The 19,802-nt window shown below is 43.9% G+C and overlaps 1 protein-coding gene across 1 annotated transcript; it reads left to right on the forward strand.

The window, feature by feature from the left end:
- Positions 1–273: 273 nt before the first annotated feature.
- Positions 274–12,447, forward strand: ednraa (endothelin receptor type Aa). The gene is made up of 8 exons (XM_010888299.5): positions 274–652; positions 2,418–2,957; positions 5,878–6,005; positions 8,129–8,327; positions 9,340–9,492; positions 9,981–10,114; positions 11,030–11,138; positions 11,863–12,447. Exons 2-8 carry the CDS (start codon positions 2,466–2,468, stop codon positions 12,001–12,003), a joined length of 1,356 nt encoding a protein of 451 aa, XP_010886601.2. The 5' UTR covers positions 274–652; positions 2,418–2,465; the 3' UTR covers positions 12,004–12,447.
- The last annotated feature ends 7,355 nt before the right edge of the window (positions 12,448–19,802 follow it).

Here is a 19,802-nt window from a genome sequence, read left to right on the forward strand (position 1 = left end):
AAGGGGAGAGGGGAGAGGGCTGCAATGTCTGAGGAACTGCGGTTCTCAAATGCCTCTCGTGCCAGAGTGTGTGTATGTGCGTCTTTGAATGTCTGTGTGTGTCTGTGTGTGTCTGAGTGCTCTGCCCCTGAGATGATTGTCAGCTGGTGATTCGGTGCTGATAGACGAGAGGGAAAGAGAGAGAGGAGGGAGACTGAGAGAGAGAGAGAGAGAGAGAGACTGCTGTTGTAGTGTTTTCTATGGGGCCCCAAGCCTCTAACCAAAGGGAGGTGGAGAGCTACACCCCCACCCAGTCAAAGTGCTCCCTCCGCCGCTGTAGCTCTCTGACACACACACACAAACACACACACACACGGTCCCACACACAAACGCAAACGCGCACCCGCATACACACACACACACACACTCACTCCCAACTCTCCACAGGAAAACCCTAACCCATAATGCTCGGCACCTCGTAGGCAGAAGTCTGTCGTTGCTGTGTGTGTTGCGCAAACCAAGCCAACTGAGACGCTCAGTCTTGACGCGGGGACTTTGATAGCTGGTTAATTACTCATGTGATGTGATGTTCTGATGTCTAGGGGGCTCCAGCCGAAAGTTTGCCTGACGGATACGACGAGGGAGACAGCAGACATTTTAGGAGAGCGGAGCGGTAGGTGAAAACCAAAACTTATTTATTATTGATAAACCTATCGGTTTCTCTGCTGTCACAGTGGGTCTCGGTAGCACGTGTGACTGACGCTAAACAGTGATGCTACATGAAACGTTGGAGCCTAAATAGGTCTTTGTGTACTAGGTGACATCTGGGAGTTTGAACAGGAAGGAGCACTTTTTTTGGGGGGGATGGATGGAAAATTACTGTGGTGATTAATTTATTAATGTATCTGTTCAACTGTGGAAATGTGACTTTTCTTTATCTGGTCTGAATGAGCACGTTTGAGGTGAAGACGTTCTTGGTCATGAATAGTCCCATCTGCCCTGTAAATCTTCACTTAAACTAAACAATGTGTGATCATTTGTTATTTCAACTTAAACCAAATGTAGAAGTACATTTTTCACTTTTAAAACCAAACAAAGTTTTGGGCTCAAATGAAGAGGCAGATGACTTGTCTTCATACTTTCTCTTATTGAAAGTAGTTGAAACATGTTATATACAACAGACCAGACGTAGTTTCCAATCGGATTCCTTCATGTTAAAATGACTCTTTGTTTGTAACCGCTAGTCTGAGTCTGAATATCAGAACCAGAAGGGGGAATGAATGCCGCGCTGAGGACAACACACTGATGAAAGCCACACAGAGGGCACATTTTTCTAAACAACCTAAAACAACAACAACAACCTCAGTCCTAGCTTTGTGTGTGTGTGTGTGTGTGTGTGTGTGTGCGTGTGTGTGTGCGTGTGCGTGTGCGTGTGTGCGTGTGTGCGTGTGCGTGTGTGCACTTGCGTTTGTAGCCTTTAGCCAGCGTCCTACGAACACAAAGCCTGCGCTGATTGTTGCTTCCGGGAACAACTGACTTAAGAGGAGACGCCTCATTGGCTCAGCCATCCCATTGTCTAACGGTAACCTGTCGTGGCATCTTCCCATCAAAACCTTATTGAGGTTGTCATGGCAAAATCAAGAAAGCGCATTGCACGCTGTGTGTTATGCATTGGTACACGCACTGCTTGCAAAAGGTACGCGCGGAATGACACTGAGCCGAACATCTGAAACCACAGGGCAAGAGGTGAAGAGAGCAGGAAACGGGTAGATAACAGGGAAGCAGTAGAAGAGATTAGGGCCGAAAGGCGCAGCTCCTGGAACTGAGATACATGTTTCCAACTTGCTGTGAAACATGTCTGTTTTTTTTGGAAGGAGGAAGTTAAAGAGCCTACTGTTTGTAAAGCAGTTACCGGGCAGATTAGGCTGCCTATGTCATTAGGTCATATGAATTAAGGAATATCAGCTTGTGTTGTGCTAGTGTTCGGTAGACCTACTCTGACACATAGGAACTCCATGTCCTGACTGTGAAGAGATGTTCTTTGGATGATCGTCAATAAAGATGTCTTCAGATAACCCCCGACCTCTGGGTTCTGTCTCATAAGAAAGAAGTTGGTGTTCGAATAGTTCCTATAGCAAAGTTTTAAGGAAGTTGTTCCTCTTCCTCAAGCGATTGGGAGAGGACAGACTGTGCTGTCAAACTTTGGGCCGACACGTTCTGGTTTTGGTTCAGTTTCTGAGGTGTCTCCTGGATTGACAGTTCATTTGCAGTGCAGGGAAATAAATCACTCAGACAATATTCTATAGTGGCTGGGTTGTTTTTGTTTCAATTCCCGATAGGTTTGCTGGTTGAGATAACCTAAACGTTATTTTTCTTTCGATTCTCCCTCTCTCTCTCTGTGTGCCGTTACCCCTCCCCCCGTCCTCATCTCTCACCAGGGATACATCGGCACCTCTGCCTTCTCACCTCATCTCCCAAGACGTGGAATGCGTTCTGTAATGGGCACCCCAGTTGTGCACGTGCTGTTGGTGACGGGCCTCATGATCGTCCTGGGAACGTGTCAAACCAACGGCCCAGCCGACGGGCGGGACGAGGCGCGGCGGCTCTTCGACAACACCCACACCACCATCCAGCCGCTGGGCTCCCAAAGCACCACCAGCCTGGCCCCAAAGCCCAGCACCCCTGTCCACACCAGGGGCCACCAGTGGCCCAGGCCGGGCGGCGGCGGCGTGGCGAACGTCACCAGGATAAGGCCCCCGCCGTGCCACACCAGCACTTCCATCAAGGGCTACTTCGTCTATGTCAACACTGTGATCTCCGTCATCGTGTTTGTGGTGGGCATGGTTGGCAATGCCACCCTGCTGAGGATTATCTACCAGAACAAGTGCATGAGGAACGGGCCCAACGCGCTCATCGCCAGCCTGGCGCTGGGAGACCTCATCTACATCGCCATCGATATACCCGTCATGGCGTACAAGGTAAGGGAGCCATTTGTGTTGTCGCGTGCCGCGCGTCTGGGGTGGGAGGCGGAAGAGCAGCTGACGAAACAGACAGGCGTAGACATGGAGATCCTTCCCCTGGTTTTGGACCTCTCAGGGGGGGGTTTCTGAGGCGGTGTGCATCGAGTCTTGTTGTAATTGCATCTTTAAAACAAAATATTTGGGCAAAACCCAAACCAAAGAAACGAGCAATACAAACGTGCCCCGCCCCCCCCGCCCCCCCCCCCCACCCCACCCTCAGAAGAACCCATTTGAAAGCATTGTACAAAACTCTAACACATTTCCACACAGTTGAAATTAATGTGAAGTTGGATGGACAGGAAAATGCAAAAGGACATTCAGAATTCCCCAGTGACTGAGCAGGAAGCTTGTGCGTTTTAAAAGCATGCAGACCCAGTAACATCCGAAATTACATGCTTGATATTCGCCAGGGCAAAATGTAAATTGGCTATATTAAAGCAGTTCAGTTTGATCCTTAGTTTAGGTTATTTCCCTTACAGCCAAGTACTTATAAACCCATCACCATAAGAACTGAGACATATTTAACCTAAGCCAATTATGTTGTCATTTGTCTGAACGGCTTTCCGGAGTATTAACGAACGTAGTTACCACTTAATAAGCACACTGTCTAGAGTAAGAGCCAAAATGGACTAATATCAAAACACTGAAAAAAGTATCATAGTCACTCCCTACTGCTGGAACAACACGCTCATGAAAACAAGAGACATTTTGATCGATTGACTTGGCATACAGAACTGTTCTACAAAGTTATTCTATCGTCTCATAACTGCAGTACAAGTGGAATAACAGCGGATCGTTGAGGAGCACCTGCTTCCGTTGAATTAGGCAAATAATATTCACAAAAAAATGCACATTTTAAAAAGAGCTATTAAATCTAAAATGCAGTTACCCCCTAACATATCATTATTGAACCCTGCAATACCAAGAGTTGAGCAAAGATAAGAATTCTGAGTAGTAGTACTAGAAGTAGTAATAGTACTAGAAGTAGTAGTAGTATTAGAAGTAGTAGTAGTAGTAGTAGTACTAGAAGTAATAATAGTACCAGAAGTAGTAATAGTACTAGAAGTAGTAGTAATACTAGAAGTAGTAGTATTACTAGAAGTAGTAGTAGCACTAGAAGTAATATTATTATTATAATTAGTAATACTATTAGAAGTAGTAATAGTATTCATATTAGTAGTTGTATTAGTACTACCATTACTAGTGTCGGCAACTGCTTCACACTGAATACACACTCAACACACACACACACACACAAACAAAACTGCTCCGACCCGTACTTGGCCACAGAACCAGATGTCTTCCCCGTTATCTCCAGCGAACCAACGCTCTACAGAGCACACGGGCCTGACGGATCACGTGTCACTCCAGTCCATTAAAGTTCAGAGCCCGTTCCCCCTGTGGGTTCACCTTAACATCAGACCGACAGATCTCTCAGATGATTTACGACGTTCTGCCCTGCTGCTGCAGGAGTATCGATTCTGAGAGTAAGTAGTGTGCCGTGTGTTTAATTGGTCCACATGCATTAGAGGGAACCGGTTCCTTTCCTTTCCTTGGCCGTGCTCAGCTCTTTTAGAAAGGCTGTTTTGCATTACCGTCATATTGGGTTGATCCCGTTATGTGGACCCATGTGGAAGTGCTAAAAACCAGGTCCAGAATTTACTACTATTATGAGGGTACGGCTTTCATTCAGCTGCACAGATGCGGGATGAATCACAATGTTCCTTTGTACTGCAGAGGAAACGGTCTATGAATATACCACAAGGCCATGTGCCAGTTTCCTTCCTATGGCGTTGTTTTGACGCGGTTTTCCGCACTTCATCAACTACTAGAAAACACGCATGCGCGGCGCGGATGTGGACGGAAACCGGCGACGTAGCCCGCTTCCCGCCAACTCCACTCCCGCGGTACCGGGACTCTTCGATTGGACGGTGTTCCGAGTAAACAATGAGAGACCAGGATGCACCTGTGAAGTGCTTCCTTTGGCCCGGCCTCTCAAAGACAAGCGCTGATCCCCACATTTGCCCCCCTGTCTGGCCCGTGTTGATTCCTGTTGCATGCATAGTGCCAAGACCACTTCACAGGGACAAAGGCTCAGTGGCGGAGTCTGTGCTACAGAGGTCCGAGATGTTTTGCTGAGGGATCACGTCTTGCGCAAGTCTACGGGAAATTCTGCCTCGAGATGTCAGGAAGTGCAAATAAACACAGGCCGGATCTTTTGAAGATGTCTCCGGGACTGGCTCTGGTTAAGTTTCACTGTAGGACTGATTGGATGTTCTGTGTCATGTCTATAAAACCCATATGGGCTGGCTGTTTGACTGTGCTCAAAGTCAAAATGAGGGGACCCTCTATAAAATCCCTCTAATGTGGCTGCTATGACCTGCTTCTTGTAAATGGCCTGATACCAGCATCGGCTCTAGCCTTTTGGGGGCCCCGGGCAAAATTTATTTGGGGCCCCCTCTCCCTCGCGGTTGGAGGACCCCTAGCGATCGGAGGCCCTAAACGACTGCGAATGTCGCTTATGCCTAGAACCGGCCCTGTACAATACAGTGTTTAAAGACGGGCTGGTCGTTAAGGGATGTACCTCAGAATGGAGCCAAAGGGGTATGAACTTACTAACCTGGTCAGGGATATTACAACATCTAGGCCAATATCATTATTCTCCCCATGTATTACTTTTAAAAAATTAACAATTTTATCTAATTCATTGTCAAATGAATGTATTTTACATGCTTTTCTGACAGTAAAAATAATTAGGGATTTTGGGATATTTTCCTAAGGGGTTTTATAAAACAGCAGGTGTCTTCCTGTGTGTACATTCACTTCCTGACCAAATCTTTTTTTTTCATGACTCTGTTGTTCTCCCTCTCCTCCAAAGCTCATTGTAGGAGGCTTCCCCTTCAACGACAGCCTGTTTGGGAGGTGTCTTTGTAAGCTGGTGCCGTTCCTGCAGAAGGCCTCGGTGGGAATCACCGTACTCAACCTCTGCGCCCTCAGTGTTGACAGGTGAGTGACATCAGCCGAGTGACATCAGGACTCCTTCCGTCCTGCATCGGGATAAGCAGCTGCCCGCGACTCTGTAAAATCTAAATGAGTGTGAATGTGAGGGTTTTAAAGCATTAGAGACATGCAGGAACCCTGACAGAGGCAAATGCATGAGCTACAGCTGTGACTGTCCTGACAGCCAGACATTGTAAGTGGTTCTTTGTGCCCCATATCCCACAGAGACATAGTCTGCCACGCGTAATGGGATCTAAAAGCATGTTTTCACCGGTTCCAGACAGGAATGTTTGCGTTAGAACTCTGTTCTGTTCTTTCGGTTCTGTGAATCTGTGGCGTCGTTGTGTTTGAAAGGCCCGTTGCGTGTCACTCCAAATGGAAGTCAAATTTTCGTCATAAAACGTAATCGCGTTTAGCCTGTAATACCGACGCATCAAAGCAAAATCCTCAATTAAAACATAAAAAAACCACATCGCTCTCTAAATGCATTTGCCTGCAACTCACCATGATAAATCAGTAAAGGTCACATGTTCCCTGTTAAAATTCATAACAAATGTTTCTCTTGAACAGTAAAGGCTTTATGACTCACTGTGGCCTATTGGAGAGATTGAGACAAATTGCCCATGAAAGATGAGTGAATTCCCTTATTTGATCTAAAGGGAGCGACAGGCAGTAAGTAACTAACTCCTTGGTGGAGGTAGTAAGGTGAAGGCACTTTGTTTTCCGGAGGCTTATGAAGCAATTCAAAGTTGTGCTCTATGTAGTTACTCTTCCTTGTTTTCTATTGGCTGCGTCTGGGAAGGACCAGGCCAGTTTCTACCAGATGAGGAAACATGCATTCTCAATCAAAGACAAATTTGAAAGTTGCTCTTCCAGTATTGCGTTGTTTTGGTTGCTATGCTACTGGTATGCCAATCTCACTCTCCTCCATTCCAGGGAAAACAAAAGATGCACTCAATGTTTTTGTATTATTTCAGCCAGCAGTTTGGAAATTGGTGCTCATGAGCCAAAATGGTCTTTGGTGTAGAAATCATCCAGCTGCTTATGCCGTCATCCATTTTGTATATGTTTCCACCTGCAAAACATATATTTTTTATTTGTGTTATGTTAAGCATCCAAGGGGTAAAATTGTGTTAAAAAATTGATTAGTGAAGAGGGGGAGCAAGAAGAAGGTGGCTACATTATCATCATGGTAAAATATAAATGCCACTATGTTGTTTGACAAGGGTATTCAAATGTATCATGAAAAATATATTATTCGGGCCATAAAATCTTGATGCATCGTTTTACTAAAACATTTAGACAAGTGACTCCTATTAATGAAACAAACAAGCAAACACAATTTGGAGCACGGCAAACAAGAGCCAACAAACAGACCATAGTTCCTGCCAACGACTGTTTGGAGGCTTCACAAATAATGAATATTAGATTCTGAAGATAAACAATTGATTATGCCTGTGGTTCATAAAATCTTAACTTCTTAATTTCTATCATTTATCGCGCAGTGTTGCACAGTGTGTGCCGGGCCTCCTCGCCAGGCGCAGGCGGTTAGAGCACGAATCACACACTCCACAAGTGGATTTGCTGAACGTAACCGCGGTACCCACGCGGGCAGAGCATTTACGTCTCGGTTCCCAGGGGTCGAGGGGCACTGGTCGCGCCGGAACGGCCTTGAATCAAAACGGTCACTCCTCGTATGTATCAGTGGCACGCCGTTGGATTCCGACCACATCCCAGCCCATCCTTCCAAATGATTTACCTCCAAAATTGTTTTGAAAAACAGCTCCTATCAAACACGATTGGAGGATTGGATTGCTCTCGAGGTTCCCCCGGGGTCAAGTCTACGATGGGTACAACATCATTCTCCTTCTGCGCCCCTCAGAACTTGGAACGATCTGTAGGATGAACTTAGGATGAAGGATATTGTGTCTGACTGAACATTTTACAGGAAATTGTATTTGCTTTTTTGATTGTGTTTTATATGTCGATTATAAAATATTTTCTTAATCGTGTTTTTACTGTTACTCAATCAGCTGGTTTTCTCCGTATAAAATCAAACAAATCCTCGGAGCACCCAACGATCTGCACCCATCTCATGACCCTGTCCTGTTTGTCCTTCTGCGGCCCAGGTACCGGGCGGTGGCGTCCTGGAGCAGGGTCCAGGGAGTGGGCATCCCCCTCCTGACGGCCGTGGAGATCGTGTCCATCTGGGTGATCTCCATTGTCCTGGCTGTCCCGGAGGCCATCTGCTTCGACATGATCACCTTCGACTACAACAACGTTACCATACACACCTGTATGCTCAATCCCACGTCCAGGTTCATGAAGGTATGTCCATTTTCACACTGACAGTTCTGCACTTTAACTGACCGTATTAAACCCCAACTTTATTTTCATGTCGGTACAAGTTGGACCCTAACTGACAACCCATGACTTGGGGGTACATCCTCACACGGACCTATGGGAAATAATTATTTACCATGTGACCCGGATATACAAAGTTCTGACTATTCATCCAAATGACTATTGGCCGGTTCCCTCAGGACAATGTAAAAACATGATGCAGTAAATGCATAATAAATGGAGGAAACTTTTATCATCTGAATAATTCACAAAAAATGTAGCATGAATGAAAACCTTCAGAGGTCAGACCTGCATTCAAATACTATATAAAATATTTTGGCTGTGTAAAGACTTGTAAAGACCAATAGAATAGTCCCAAACTTTAATGCACCCCCACCCCCCGGCACAAAAAGCTTTTATACATTTTGTATAAGATTTCAAGTAATCGTTGAACCCAGGTCTGACTTACGTTTTTCCCCCTCTCAGGGAAAATCTCTGAGGAGATATAACTTTCTTTGTTTGCAAGCCTGAAGAACATAATTGATTGCAGGCCACAACTGCAATTAACACTGATGTATGGTTCCTTCAAGCTGAGCCACATGTGCTCTGCACATTACGTAGCACACAGCCTCTATTCTCTCCAGGCAGATCGCTCAAGATCAAGTGTCGTGGCCAAGCCATGCCAAGGTTAAGGTTGTATCGTTTAAAGCCACATTCAATAGGACACATGTGTCTAATCTCACCGTCCTACAGTGAGGAATCGAGTAATTTCATGTATGTGCATGAGTGGTTGCACAGGAACATTTATTCAGTGGCCAAATGCATCCTCAATGATCCTCTGCATCTCCTGAAAACGTACCAAAACCCGTATGACCACTGATTGGACGCATACCGTGGAAAATGAATGAAAGCCCCTCGGCTTCTACCGGTTTCGCCTGCCAGGTACAATCCCTGTCCTCCGTGTCGACACCCGCCTCTTGTTGTGACTCCCCCACAGGACTACGTGGAGATGAAAGACTGGTGGCTGTTCGGGTTCTACTTCTGTGTTCCCCTGATGTGCACGGCCGTTTTCTACACGCTGATGACCTTTGAGATGCTCAACCACAGGAACGGCAGCCTGCGCATCGCCCTGAGTGAACACCTCAAACAGGTACACGCACGCACCGAAACACACCGTTACACGCAGTTGAGACCTCCCAGGTTGTTTTGTACTGTGCCGCAAATTTCCAGAGTCCCGACTAGTGTCTTTTCAGGAGTGTGCCCGTTTCCGTCCCTCTGGCCTGTCAAACTGGCGACACATAACCAAGGGCGCTCTCACCACTCTGATGTTTTAGTGGCTGGTGTGTTTTACCTTAGATGTGTTTCTTTTTTTAGTCTATAATTATGGTGTGTCGTGTCTCTTATGGGGTTTTACTCTATGATTATTATGTAATGTTTCTGTTAAAGGGTTTTGCTGTATAATTATTGAGTGCATTGTCTTTTAAAGTTTTGGTTTCCCAGGCCTCTCATGTTTCACAAACCGGCCGGTTATCCATCTCCCTACTCTCGTCTTACAGCTTAACATTTCTCATCTCTATCAGGTTTTAAAATTTGTCGGCTTTGGCGCCAAGTCCAATGTTGGTTGTTTGTCTGTTCCAGAGACGTGAAGTGGCCAAAGCTGTGTTCTGCCTGGTCCTGATCTTCGCCCTGTGCTGGTTTCCCCTTCACCTTAGCAGGCTCCTGAAGAAATTGGTCTACAACCAGGGAGACACCGGACGATGTGAACTGCTCAGGTGAGTACCACCCGCGATGTGACTAAAGGAACCCAGGCACCATCCACGGGCTGAGCGACTCGTCCATGTATTTCTTTTTCCTCATTCAGTCTGGAATATTGTTATGCCCTTTCGGTTGGAGTGTCTGCCGAGTAACTTAAGGAGGACTCCTGCTGCGCCTGTCCTCCTACACATTTCTCCCATGAACTCCCCATATTCTCACACGCTGGCTCTATAGTCCTGGTTTCCCATAACTCTGGACTCAAGTGTCTGTCTGAACTCATCCGGCCCTCCTCCCCAACACACAGCTTTCACTCCTCCAGGTCCATCTCCCTTCAGGGCACAGCTGACTAGAAATGGGTGACAGGCTGTTGAAGTCACTTTCTAGCACTGCCCTATAGCACTGAAAAATATTTTAAAAACTGATAATAACGTGCTTCAGAAATGCATACTATTATTATCTTCATCAGCGTCTCAGATTTTAGAAAAGCATTTTTCCAATTAGATGAATTATTATTCTTATTTTTTATTCATGATTATTGCAATGATGTTTGAATGGCTTTCATCATCTTAGGGGAGTCAGGGGAGTCTAGCAGTAAAACCATTTGACCACTAACTGAATGGTTGCTCGTTCAAATCCCCTGAGCCGGCAAGTAGAAACACCTTTTTTTCTGTCTCTGAGCAAGACAGTTAATCCGTAACTGCTCCCGGCTTGTTGTTAAAAATGTGATTTTTCCTGGTTGTGCTTATCTGGTAAAAAACAAGGTTAAAGCACAGTGCGTTTGTAAATGTCAACTTGTGGTGGTGGGATCCAGAAGAACGAGCGTTGTTTGTAATTCTGCAACTGGAGAATTCGAAAGGTTTGAAAAGAGAACAAATGTAGTGGAGGTTCAGTCAAATATTCTGAGCATGTTTTGTTTTATTCTTTACTTTCAGTTTTCTGTTGGTCTTGGATTATCTCAGCATCAACCTGGCCACCGTCAACTCCTGCATCAACCCCATCATCCTCTACTTTATCAGCAAAAAGTTCAAAAACTGCTTCAAGGTACAGTTGATTCCAACAGCTGTGCTGGTCACACATTTCCCTCCCCCTCTCTGGTTCTAGATCTGTCTTACTTTCTCCCCGTATTATCAGCCCCAACATAAAAAAACAAAATCCTCTTCTTGTCTCCATGGCCCTGGAGCTGTGAGTTGTGACTGTGCTGATGGTGTTACATTCTTTGAAGAAACTGCAAAGCAGTGATTTATTCACTTATTTAGCATGTGAGGTCACAAAACTGCACATATCTTTTAGAGAGACCGGTTGCTTGAGATAAGCCCCATCGCTGGTTCTGAGAGAAAGGGAAGAGAAAAAAAAAAACGAGCAGAAAGAGAGTGTAAAGAGCGACAGCGAAAAAGAAAGGAAGAAACGGGGTGAATGAGCGAGGAGGAATGAGACCCAATAACCAGACTTACTCATAACAGAAATTCCCAGACCCTGAACGTGCCTCATCCGCTCTCTGCAAAGGTGGGGGTAAAAAATAAAAAAGTGTTCCACTTCCCACACTGTAAGCAGATGTCATTTTACGTAGCATGGTACAATGTTTGAGTGGGCATTCCTGAGCGGTCATTACACAAGCCTGCACTTACACCCCCCCATCACTGTTAGTGGTAGAGAAGTGCCTTTCAGACTACCTTGTCTATGACAGCAACAACACTACAAACCAAGGACTCAGTGGGTGTCGACACAGCGAGGTCACAGCGGCGTAACTCCTTGTCTCTCTTTCTAGTCCTGCCTGTGTTGTTGGTGTCACTCGGACGCAGCGGTCACCAGCACCGGGCAAAACGGGAACGGGACGAGTGTCCAGTGCAAGAGCCCGGAGCCGGCCAACCTGCACACGGACCGCAGCCTCCGCAAGGACAGCGACTGACCACTACCGATGGTGGCGCCCCCTGTGGACGAGGAGGTCTCACTACAACTACAGCGTGTCAGCAAGAAAGATAACGTCCTCCCAACTCAGTCGGACACCTCTGAGGCGTCACCAACAGAGAGAGCGAGAGAGATTCACACATTTTAAACATCACCACACGTCACCACAGAACATTGCCGGGCAGCTCTACAGACTGACCTATGATCAGGTGGAAAGCGAATGGAGTTCATACATACAGATGTAGAGACAAAGCCACAATGAGTATGGGACAATATTTACAGTCTCTCTCTCTCTCTCTCTCTCTCTCTCCCTCTCTCTGCATTACACATGCCGACAGACTTCCCACAGTGGCGCTTCCTATTCCCTTTTCCCAGGGTGGGACGTGGAGGAAGAGTACAAAGCTTTACAGTCCCACAAAAGGAGTGTTTAAGGAGAGTAGACAACTGGGGGTTGGGGGGGGGGGGGGGGGGGCGGGGGGGGCTGACAGGATGCAGCTGAACGTAGGTTATAAATGGCCGGCCAATCAGGAGCCGAGAGACTAACTTGTTGTCCCGTTCACATAAAGGGCAGCGCTGCTGGGACAAACCAGGAAGCAGCAGGAAGGAAGGCCAGAGTGCTCCTTGTCAGAGGGGATGAGCGGTTAACAAAGGCATGAGGGCAGAATGGTCCACCCTTTGCCCCTCTTGTACTGGTGGCTGCTCAACAATAGAAGAGAGGGAATCTCACACTATTGAATTTGAGTATGAGCAGCTTCTTCCTTCATAGGCCAAATACACTGGTCGTTGTGTAAACTGGCGTTACCTTTGCTTAAGAAGTCTTCAAAGCTGGTGTCCTGTGAATGTTGTGAATTTATTTGGGGGTTATAATGTATAGGGAAAGTCATTTTTCTCTCCCATGTAAGCGGATGTTCCAGTGCAGAATTATATTACTTTTACTCAAATGTACCAACAAGTATTACAAAGCAAAATCTAACTATTTTAACGACAAGGTGCCTTGTGTCACCTTGAATTTCTCAGAGTAGCCTAATACAGTACAGACCCAGTGGTGCGTCCAGCTGAGTATCCCTAAAGGAGAAGAGTTACTCCAGGAGCTCTTTTAGCACGTTTCCAAAGTGGCACCAAATTTCCAACACAGAGCACAGTCAAAGCCTGTGGCACTATGTATTGGGGTAGGGAGCCATGAAGGCCAACGGTTCCCTGGACTTAGCTGAAGTATACAAACTAGTTTTGGGAACATTTCCAGACACGACAAAGATCATAGCACATCAAGAATGAGTACATCTCATGCTTTAGTCCACTGCAGGGATTCGTTAAACAGGGGTCTGCACGTTCTCACCAAAAAAAGGAGGGGGTAAAACCGTAATCCCAGCAACATTTCCAGACACGACAAAGATCATAGCACATCAAGAATGAGTACATCTCATGCTTTAGTCCACTGCAGGGATTCGTTAAACAGGGGTCTGCACGTTCTCACCAAAAAAAGGAGGGGGTAAAACCGTAATCCCTGCAACACTGTGAATTAAAAAAAACACTAATATTTTCACAATTACAGCTATGGTATATGACATGCTTGTAAACCGTATGTCAAGTATGGGCTACAAACGTTGTCCATTGTTTTATTTCATCATGTACTTCATCATAAAGAATATGGTCATTCATTGTCTTTTGCCTGGGGCAGGATTTTGAATTTGATGTTTTTTTGGTTGTTGTAAGATTATATCTGCTATCTACATACTATGCTGCCTTATACATTTGATATGTGAATACATGTATTATAAATACAGTTAATAAGTGTGTGTGTGTGTGTGTCTGCGTGTGTATGTGCGTGTGGGTGCGTGCGTGCGTGCGTGCGTGTGTGTGTGTGTGCTTGATTCCGTGCACTTTTTAAGTTGGAGTGATGGTAGCACTATCTACATCAGAACCGCCATATCTTACAGTCTTTTACCACTATAATGTTAATTCCAGATGAATCCTATACGTATTACTACATAGGAAGTTGTACCAATGTAATATTTTGATTTTGACACATTTCGATCTCATATTACATACAGAAATGCTGCTGTTTATCTCAATAAAATCATTTGTAAGTGTATAAGACATTTTGGCCCGGTATTATTTATGACCTCGGTACTGATATCCATTACAAGTCCGGTGGTATTTGTAAGTGCAAGCTTTCCGGCTGATTGACACAAAACTGACATGTTACTGACATGCTTATTTTGTTCTGAGAGCACAAGGTGCCTCTTTTGTTCAGTATTTTTCAGGGTCTGTGGGAAAGAAACTAAGCTGGTCTGGGAATGATTTGAAGTGCACTGTGACCTGTTCGCTAGGCAACGCAACCCTCAGGGTTACCGTTTCAATTTAGAGGATGTGAACTGAGCTGCCAGGAGAGACCAGAGAGAATGCAATCCAGTCTGTATGAGTGACTAACTGCTGTTAGAGCTCCCAGGGAGATGTTTAAACACATCTCGTTCTGCTAACTTAATCCAGGCTGCAGGATGTGGCTTTTGTTTCAGATCAGCGCAAAGGCTTAGATAGGGAAGGCGAGGAAGAATCAAAAATATACTTATGTACATGAGATAGTTCAGTTTTGACAAAAAACACTGAAATATTCTTGAACTTGTTGCTGAAGTAATAGATTGTCTGGTTTTTACGAAACAGTTAAGCAAAAAATGCATTGCAGAAAACACAAAACATGTTCCTGTTTTTTAGCAGAGAAACAGAGGGCAGGAGAGACTGGGAAGAAAGGAAGAATGCCAGGAAAAGCAAATGAGAGATGATGGTTATGGGTCCGCAGAAATTGATGGGAAACTTGGTTGTTGCCAGCAACGAATTGAATAAAGCTTAAAAGCAAATAACATGGGATCTCATGAGGCCAAAGAGGTTCTCCATACAGAACCCATGGTGAACTGGGCCAAGTGAAGACCATGACCGGAAAAGGCATAAGAGGGCTTAGCATGTGTGTGTGCGCGTGCGCGTGCGTGTGTGTGTGTGGAGAAAGAGAAAAGCCCTCTCAGGGTTCTTGAACAGTACAGGCTGTTCCCTGCCGAAGCAAGACGCCGGACGAATGACTGATGGGGTTCAAACTCCATGCTCTTTGGTTCCACTTCCACTCAGGAAGACACTTAAAGCACAATAATGTCAGGTCTCTCCGTTAAACTGAACGAAGATGGGTCGATAAAGACCCAAAGTCTGTGGCTGTGAGCGGAGAGCACGGTCAAGGCATCTTTCTGGGGAGAAACAGGAGTCAAAGAAACGAGGACAGATCCATATAGGAAAAAACATCCGAAATGAATCGTTTCCACTGGTTTCGTGTCATGTCGTTCATTCTCAACTAGGCTGTATTCTCCGCGTGATGCGTGCGCTCAGATTTAAGGAATTATGGTAAAGCACAATCGTATAGGGTTGAAATAATTTTACGAACTAGATTTTACATCGACAAACCCTCAACAACTCTATCACCCACTGAGGTCTAAGTATGTCTTAAGTCATTGGCTAGCAATAGAAGCAACAAGGGAATAGTCATTTTGAAGCAAATCCCCATGGTCTTTGAAAATAGCCTGTACCCTTTGACAGGCCTCTACTTGTCTCTCAGCATTGCACAGCTGTACCAATAGACATGGGTTCAAATACTACTTGGAATAATTAAAAACTATTTTTATGTTGGATTTAGTCACAACCAGTAAGGAGGGGCCTGTCAGTTTTCAAACTACACCATCAGCGGTATTGTGCCAAGCCAGCTCAAGAAAAGCCATATTTGAAGTATTAAAATAATTTTTTTTAAGTATTTGAACCCAGGTTTGGCATTGCCGTAATAGATGAGTGTTAATGGCATAGGAATTAGATCAGACGAGTCCTGCATCTTCTTTCAGGGATCACCCCAACCTCAGAATAGTATAATGAACATACTGATAGTCAAAAACACGGCATGCCTTGGTTTCCAAACTGCTTTGTCAAAGGCAAACTCTACTGAGCCAAAAAGATTGCCAGGCTGCGCTGAGCTATTTCAGGAGGCGTAGGTGACCTCATCTTTCATGCAAGTTATCTTTCCAGATTTCAGATTGATATTAAACAGAGTGAATCATGACGCACTTCTGTGACTGGAAATATGAATGTCTATTTTCAATTCAAACAGAAAACGTTTATATATACACAGTACCGGTCACTCACCCACAGAAGTGGATAAGTCCATCCAAAACTTTGACTGGTACTGTGTATATATAAAAGGTTTTTGTTTTAAAAAATTAAATTAAATTTAAAAAAAAAATATATATATATACAGTATAGTATATGAGGTTCAAATGCATAATATTAAAAACTCAAAAGGTATTGTAGGTCATGCAAATAACATGCAAATCTGTTACTTTTTGATTAGGAGTAGCTGAAGAGACACTTCTTAACACACAGGCCTTAGGCAGACGTATTAGGTTAAGATAAATAAGTCATCTGTGAATTATTCCAGACCGATGCGTTTCCCTGATAAAGGAGGTGCACTTTGGCTAATACTATTTCGCTGATGGCAGCCAACAATCAGACAGAATGGCTCCAGTGCATATTTGATTTTCCTACTGTACCTCTTCAAGGCCCGGATTCATAACGAGGTCTATTCCAGGCTTAGTTTTGCCTTTCCTGTCCTATTGAATTGAATTACAACACTGTTTCCAAAACATTTGGGACGCTGTGTAAAATGAAAATAAAACCAGAATGCAATGAGGCACACATTTTTTTTACCCTGTATTTAATTTATAATAGTACAAAGAAAATATATCAAATGTAGAAACTGAGAAATTCTATTGTTTATGGAAGAACATTTATTTTTTTATGCCAGCTACATATTTCAAAAACGTTGGGACAGGGGCATGTTTACCACTGTGTTGCATCACCTCATCTTTTAACAATACTCTGTAAGCATTTGGGAACTGAGGAGACTAATTGGTGTAGTTTTGAAATTGAAATGCTGTCCCATTGTTGGTTGATATAGGATTTCAGCTGCTCAACATTTCAGGGTCTTCTTTGTCATATTTTTCGTCATAATGCGCAAAATGTTTTCAATGGGTGACTGGTCTGGACTGCAGGTTTAAGATATTACGTACTGTAGAAGATGAGATCCCTAAACCCTTTGCAATTTTACATTGAGAAATGTTATTCTTAAATTATTGCACTATTTGCCTGCACAGTCTTTAACAGTGGTGAACCCCTCCCCATCTTTACTTCTGAAAGACTCATCCTCTCTGGGATCCTCTTTTTATACCCAATCATGTTACTGACCTGTTGCCAATTAACCTAATTAGTTGTGAGATGGTCCACCAGGATTTGTTTTAGCATTACACAACTTTTCCAGTCTTTTATTGCCCGTCCCAACTTCTTTTTAAACGTTTTGCTGGCATCAAATTCAAAGTGGGCATATATTTTTCAAGAAGCAAAAACATTTCAACATTTCTATTGAATTGAATATTGTGTTTGAAAGATTTGCAAATCATTGCATACTGTTTTTCTTTACATTTTACACAGCGTCCCAACTTTTCTGGAAACAGGGTTGTAGACGAAAAAGGGGGAAGTTATACTAGAACAGTACTACACTTCACGATAACCCCGCCCATACCATTTTAATTCACTCACATTTCCGAACAAATCCTGTTACTATTTAACTTCTGCGTGATTTTGAACCAATTCTATGTACTACTTATTTTAAATTGTGAAATTAAGACTCAGTGTGATCTTCTGGAGCTAACGTTGTGCTCAAATATGTTTTCAGTTTGATCAAACACAGCACATGTTTATCCTGCCCAGCCCTTAAATGGCTGTTCTCCTTATGCCATTTTACATAGCAATCCCTCCAAGCTATAACCCACAACAGCGCTAGCTTGCTCTCACAACAGTGGTGGCAAAGACCATTTCTAATTCATAAAAGCCAAAAGGATCAATTCAAAATTCATGAACAATCTGTCTGTTAACAACCAGTGATTTCTGTGACTGTGGGGCAGTAGCTAGTGAAACGATGGGGTTGGATGGTGCAACTCAAAGGAAAGTTCTGCCTCCACTCATTAAACACATGCACCCTGAACAAGTTGAGAGATTCATAGTGATACACTTCTCCTCCCCAGGCTGTTTCTAGGACTTTGCAGAATGTTGTGTGAGTGAAGAATCTTCTAGAAAAATTGCAAAACAGCTATTGTGGATGAAGAATTGTCGGCAACAGGCCTCCTTGAATTTAAGGAATGCATTCCCAGAACTGAACAAATGTAATAAATTAGGAAATGATGAGGTAGATCAATGTTAGTATTTTTATTTTGCAGGCCTTGTCAACTTAACCCAGCATCTGCACTCCTTGTGGAAGGGTTAATGCCTATAAAATGTGTCTGGTGCCCATCCTCGAGGGTCCGGTTGGTGCCTGACAATAAACGTCTGTTAAAGTTTTTTTTTGCCAATGCAATACTTCCCTACACGCAGCATGTGCCTTATATTGTATTAAAAATGCCATCCTCACGTGCGTCCTCACGTGACGCAAAAACGAACTTTTGTGCTTTTCACCTTTAGACAGGAGCCATCTACATTTCCCGGTTGTAAGCAAACCGCAATTTCGGAAATTCATAGCGATGTTTCAGGGATTTTCAACATCTGACGTCACAAGCTGCACACAAAAAGCAAAAGAGACATGCCTGGCTTCTACCATTATCCCCTGGGGAAATCCCATTTAAGGCCACAAGAATTGCTACAAAACATTACTACATTTATTTTTAGATCAGACATCAGGCTCAATCGATCAATCATCAGATGCAAAATTTCTTAAATACTGAATAGTATTTGCTGAGAAACAAGTTTTAACTGGACTATAAATTGGAACAAGAGTTTGCACAAAGAAGCGAGTCTAATTGAATGCAGACGATTTACTTACGCCACAGCTACAATTATGCGTTGGGGATTTTTTGGGGAAGTGATTTAATTCTTTCAATTTTTAACAGATCTGTATTTACTAGGATGGTACGCTGATGGTGGTTTTGTTTTTTCAGTGAATGACTTGCGATGGTTTAAAGTTGAAATGGTCTAAGAAAAAGCAAAGCTACTCCAGCCAAATATGTTGTAGGCCTACATCCAGCATTTCCCTAAACTGATCTAATTTTGGGGGGAAATGGTTTACAGTTACTTTTGGGTTAACTTGCACCTCCCTGTAAGCTTTTTCTTGCATGACAGGAGATTTGTGATGTATAGTACCCTCTCACACTATTCCAAAATGTCTCACTTCTTAGGAATGTTAATTAAAACCATCTTTCTGCAGGCCACACTCGTGTGAGTGACAGAGAGAGGTGGAGAACGAGAGGCCATACCCCGTGTAGATATATCTTGTCAGTGGATGCACAAATAATAATAGACGCATGTGATGAGTTACAATTCAATGTGAAGCATTATGAAGATAAAAAAAATACGTTTTCTCCGTAGATATCGATCACATGTAAAAAGTGACTTTAATAATACAAATACGATAGGCACAAAATGGAGAGACAATAAGATATCCTTAAAATGCTATCGGTCATTTACAGTGGCGTTTTGCAAAATGTAAACGCTTTTTAAAGTACAGAAATATTAACACATTTACAATAATAATTTAAAAACTAAATAGTGAATATTCGTCAAATGATCATAATTGTATGGCCTCCTACACCGTGAGTCCCGGATGGATCACAACCCAACGTCTCCTTGCATTTCATATGAACGCGGCGCTGCTCAGAGGTTTGTAGACTTCGTTCTCTGCATTCGCACGTTACGTTGGGGATGTGAAAACCAACAGCCTACATAATTTTG

Source organism: Esox lucius, chromosome 25, assembly GCF_011004845.1.
Source record: "Esox lucius isolate fEsoLuc1 chromosome 25, fEsoLuc1.pri, whole genome shotgun sequence".
Classification (NCBI taxonomy): domain Eukaryota; kingdom Metazoa; phylum Chordata; class Actinopteri; order Esociformes; family Esocidae; genus Esox; species Esox lucius.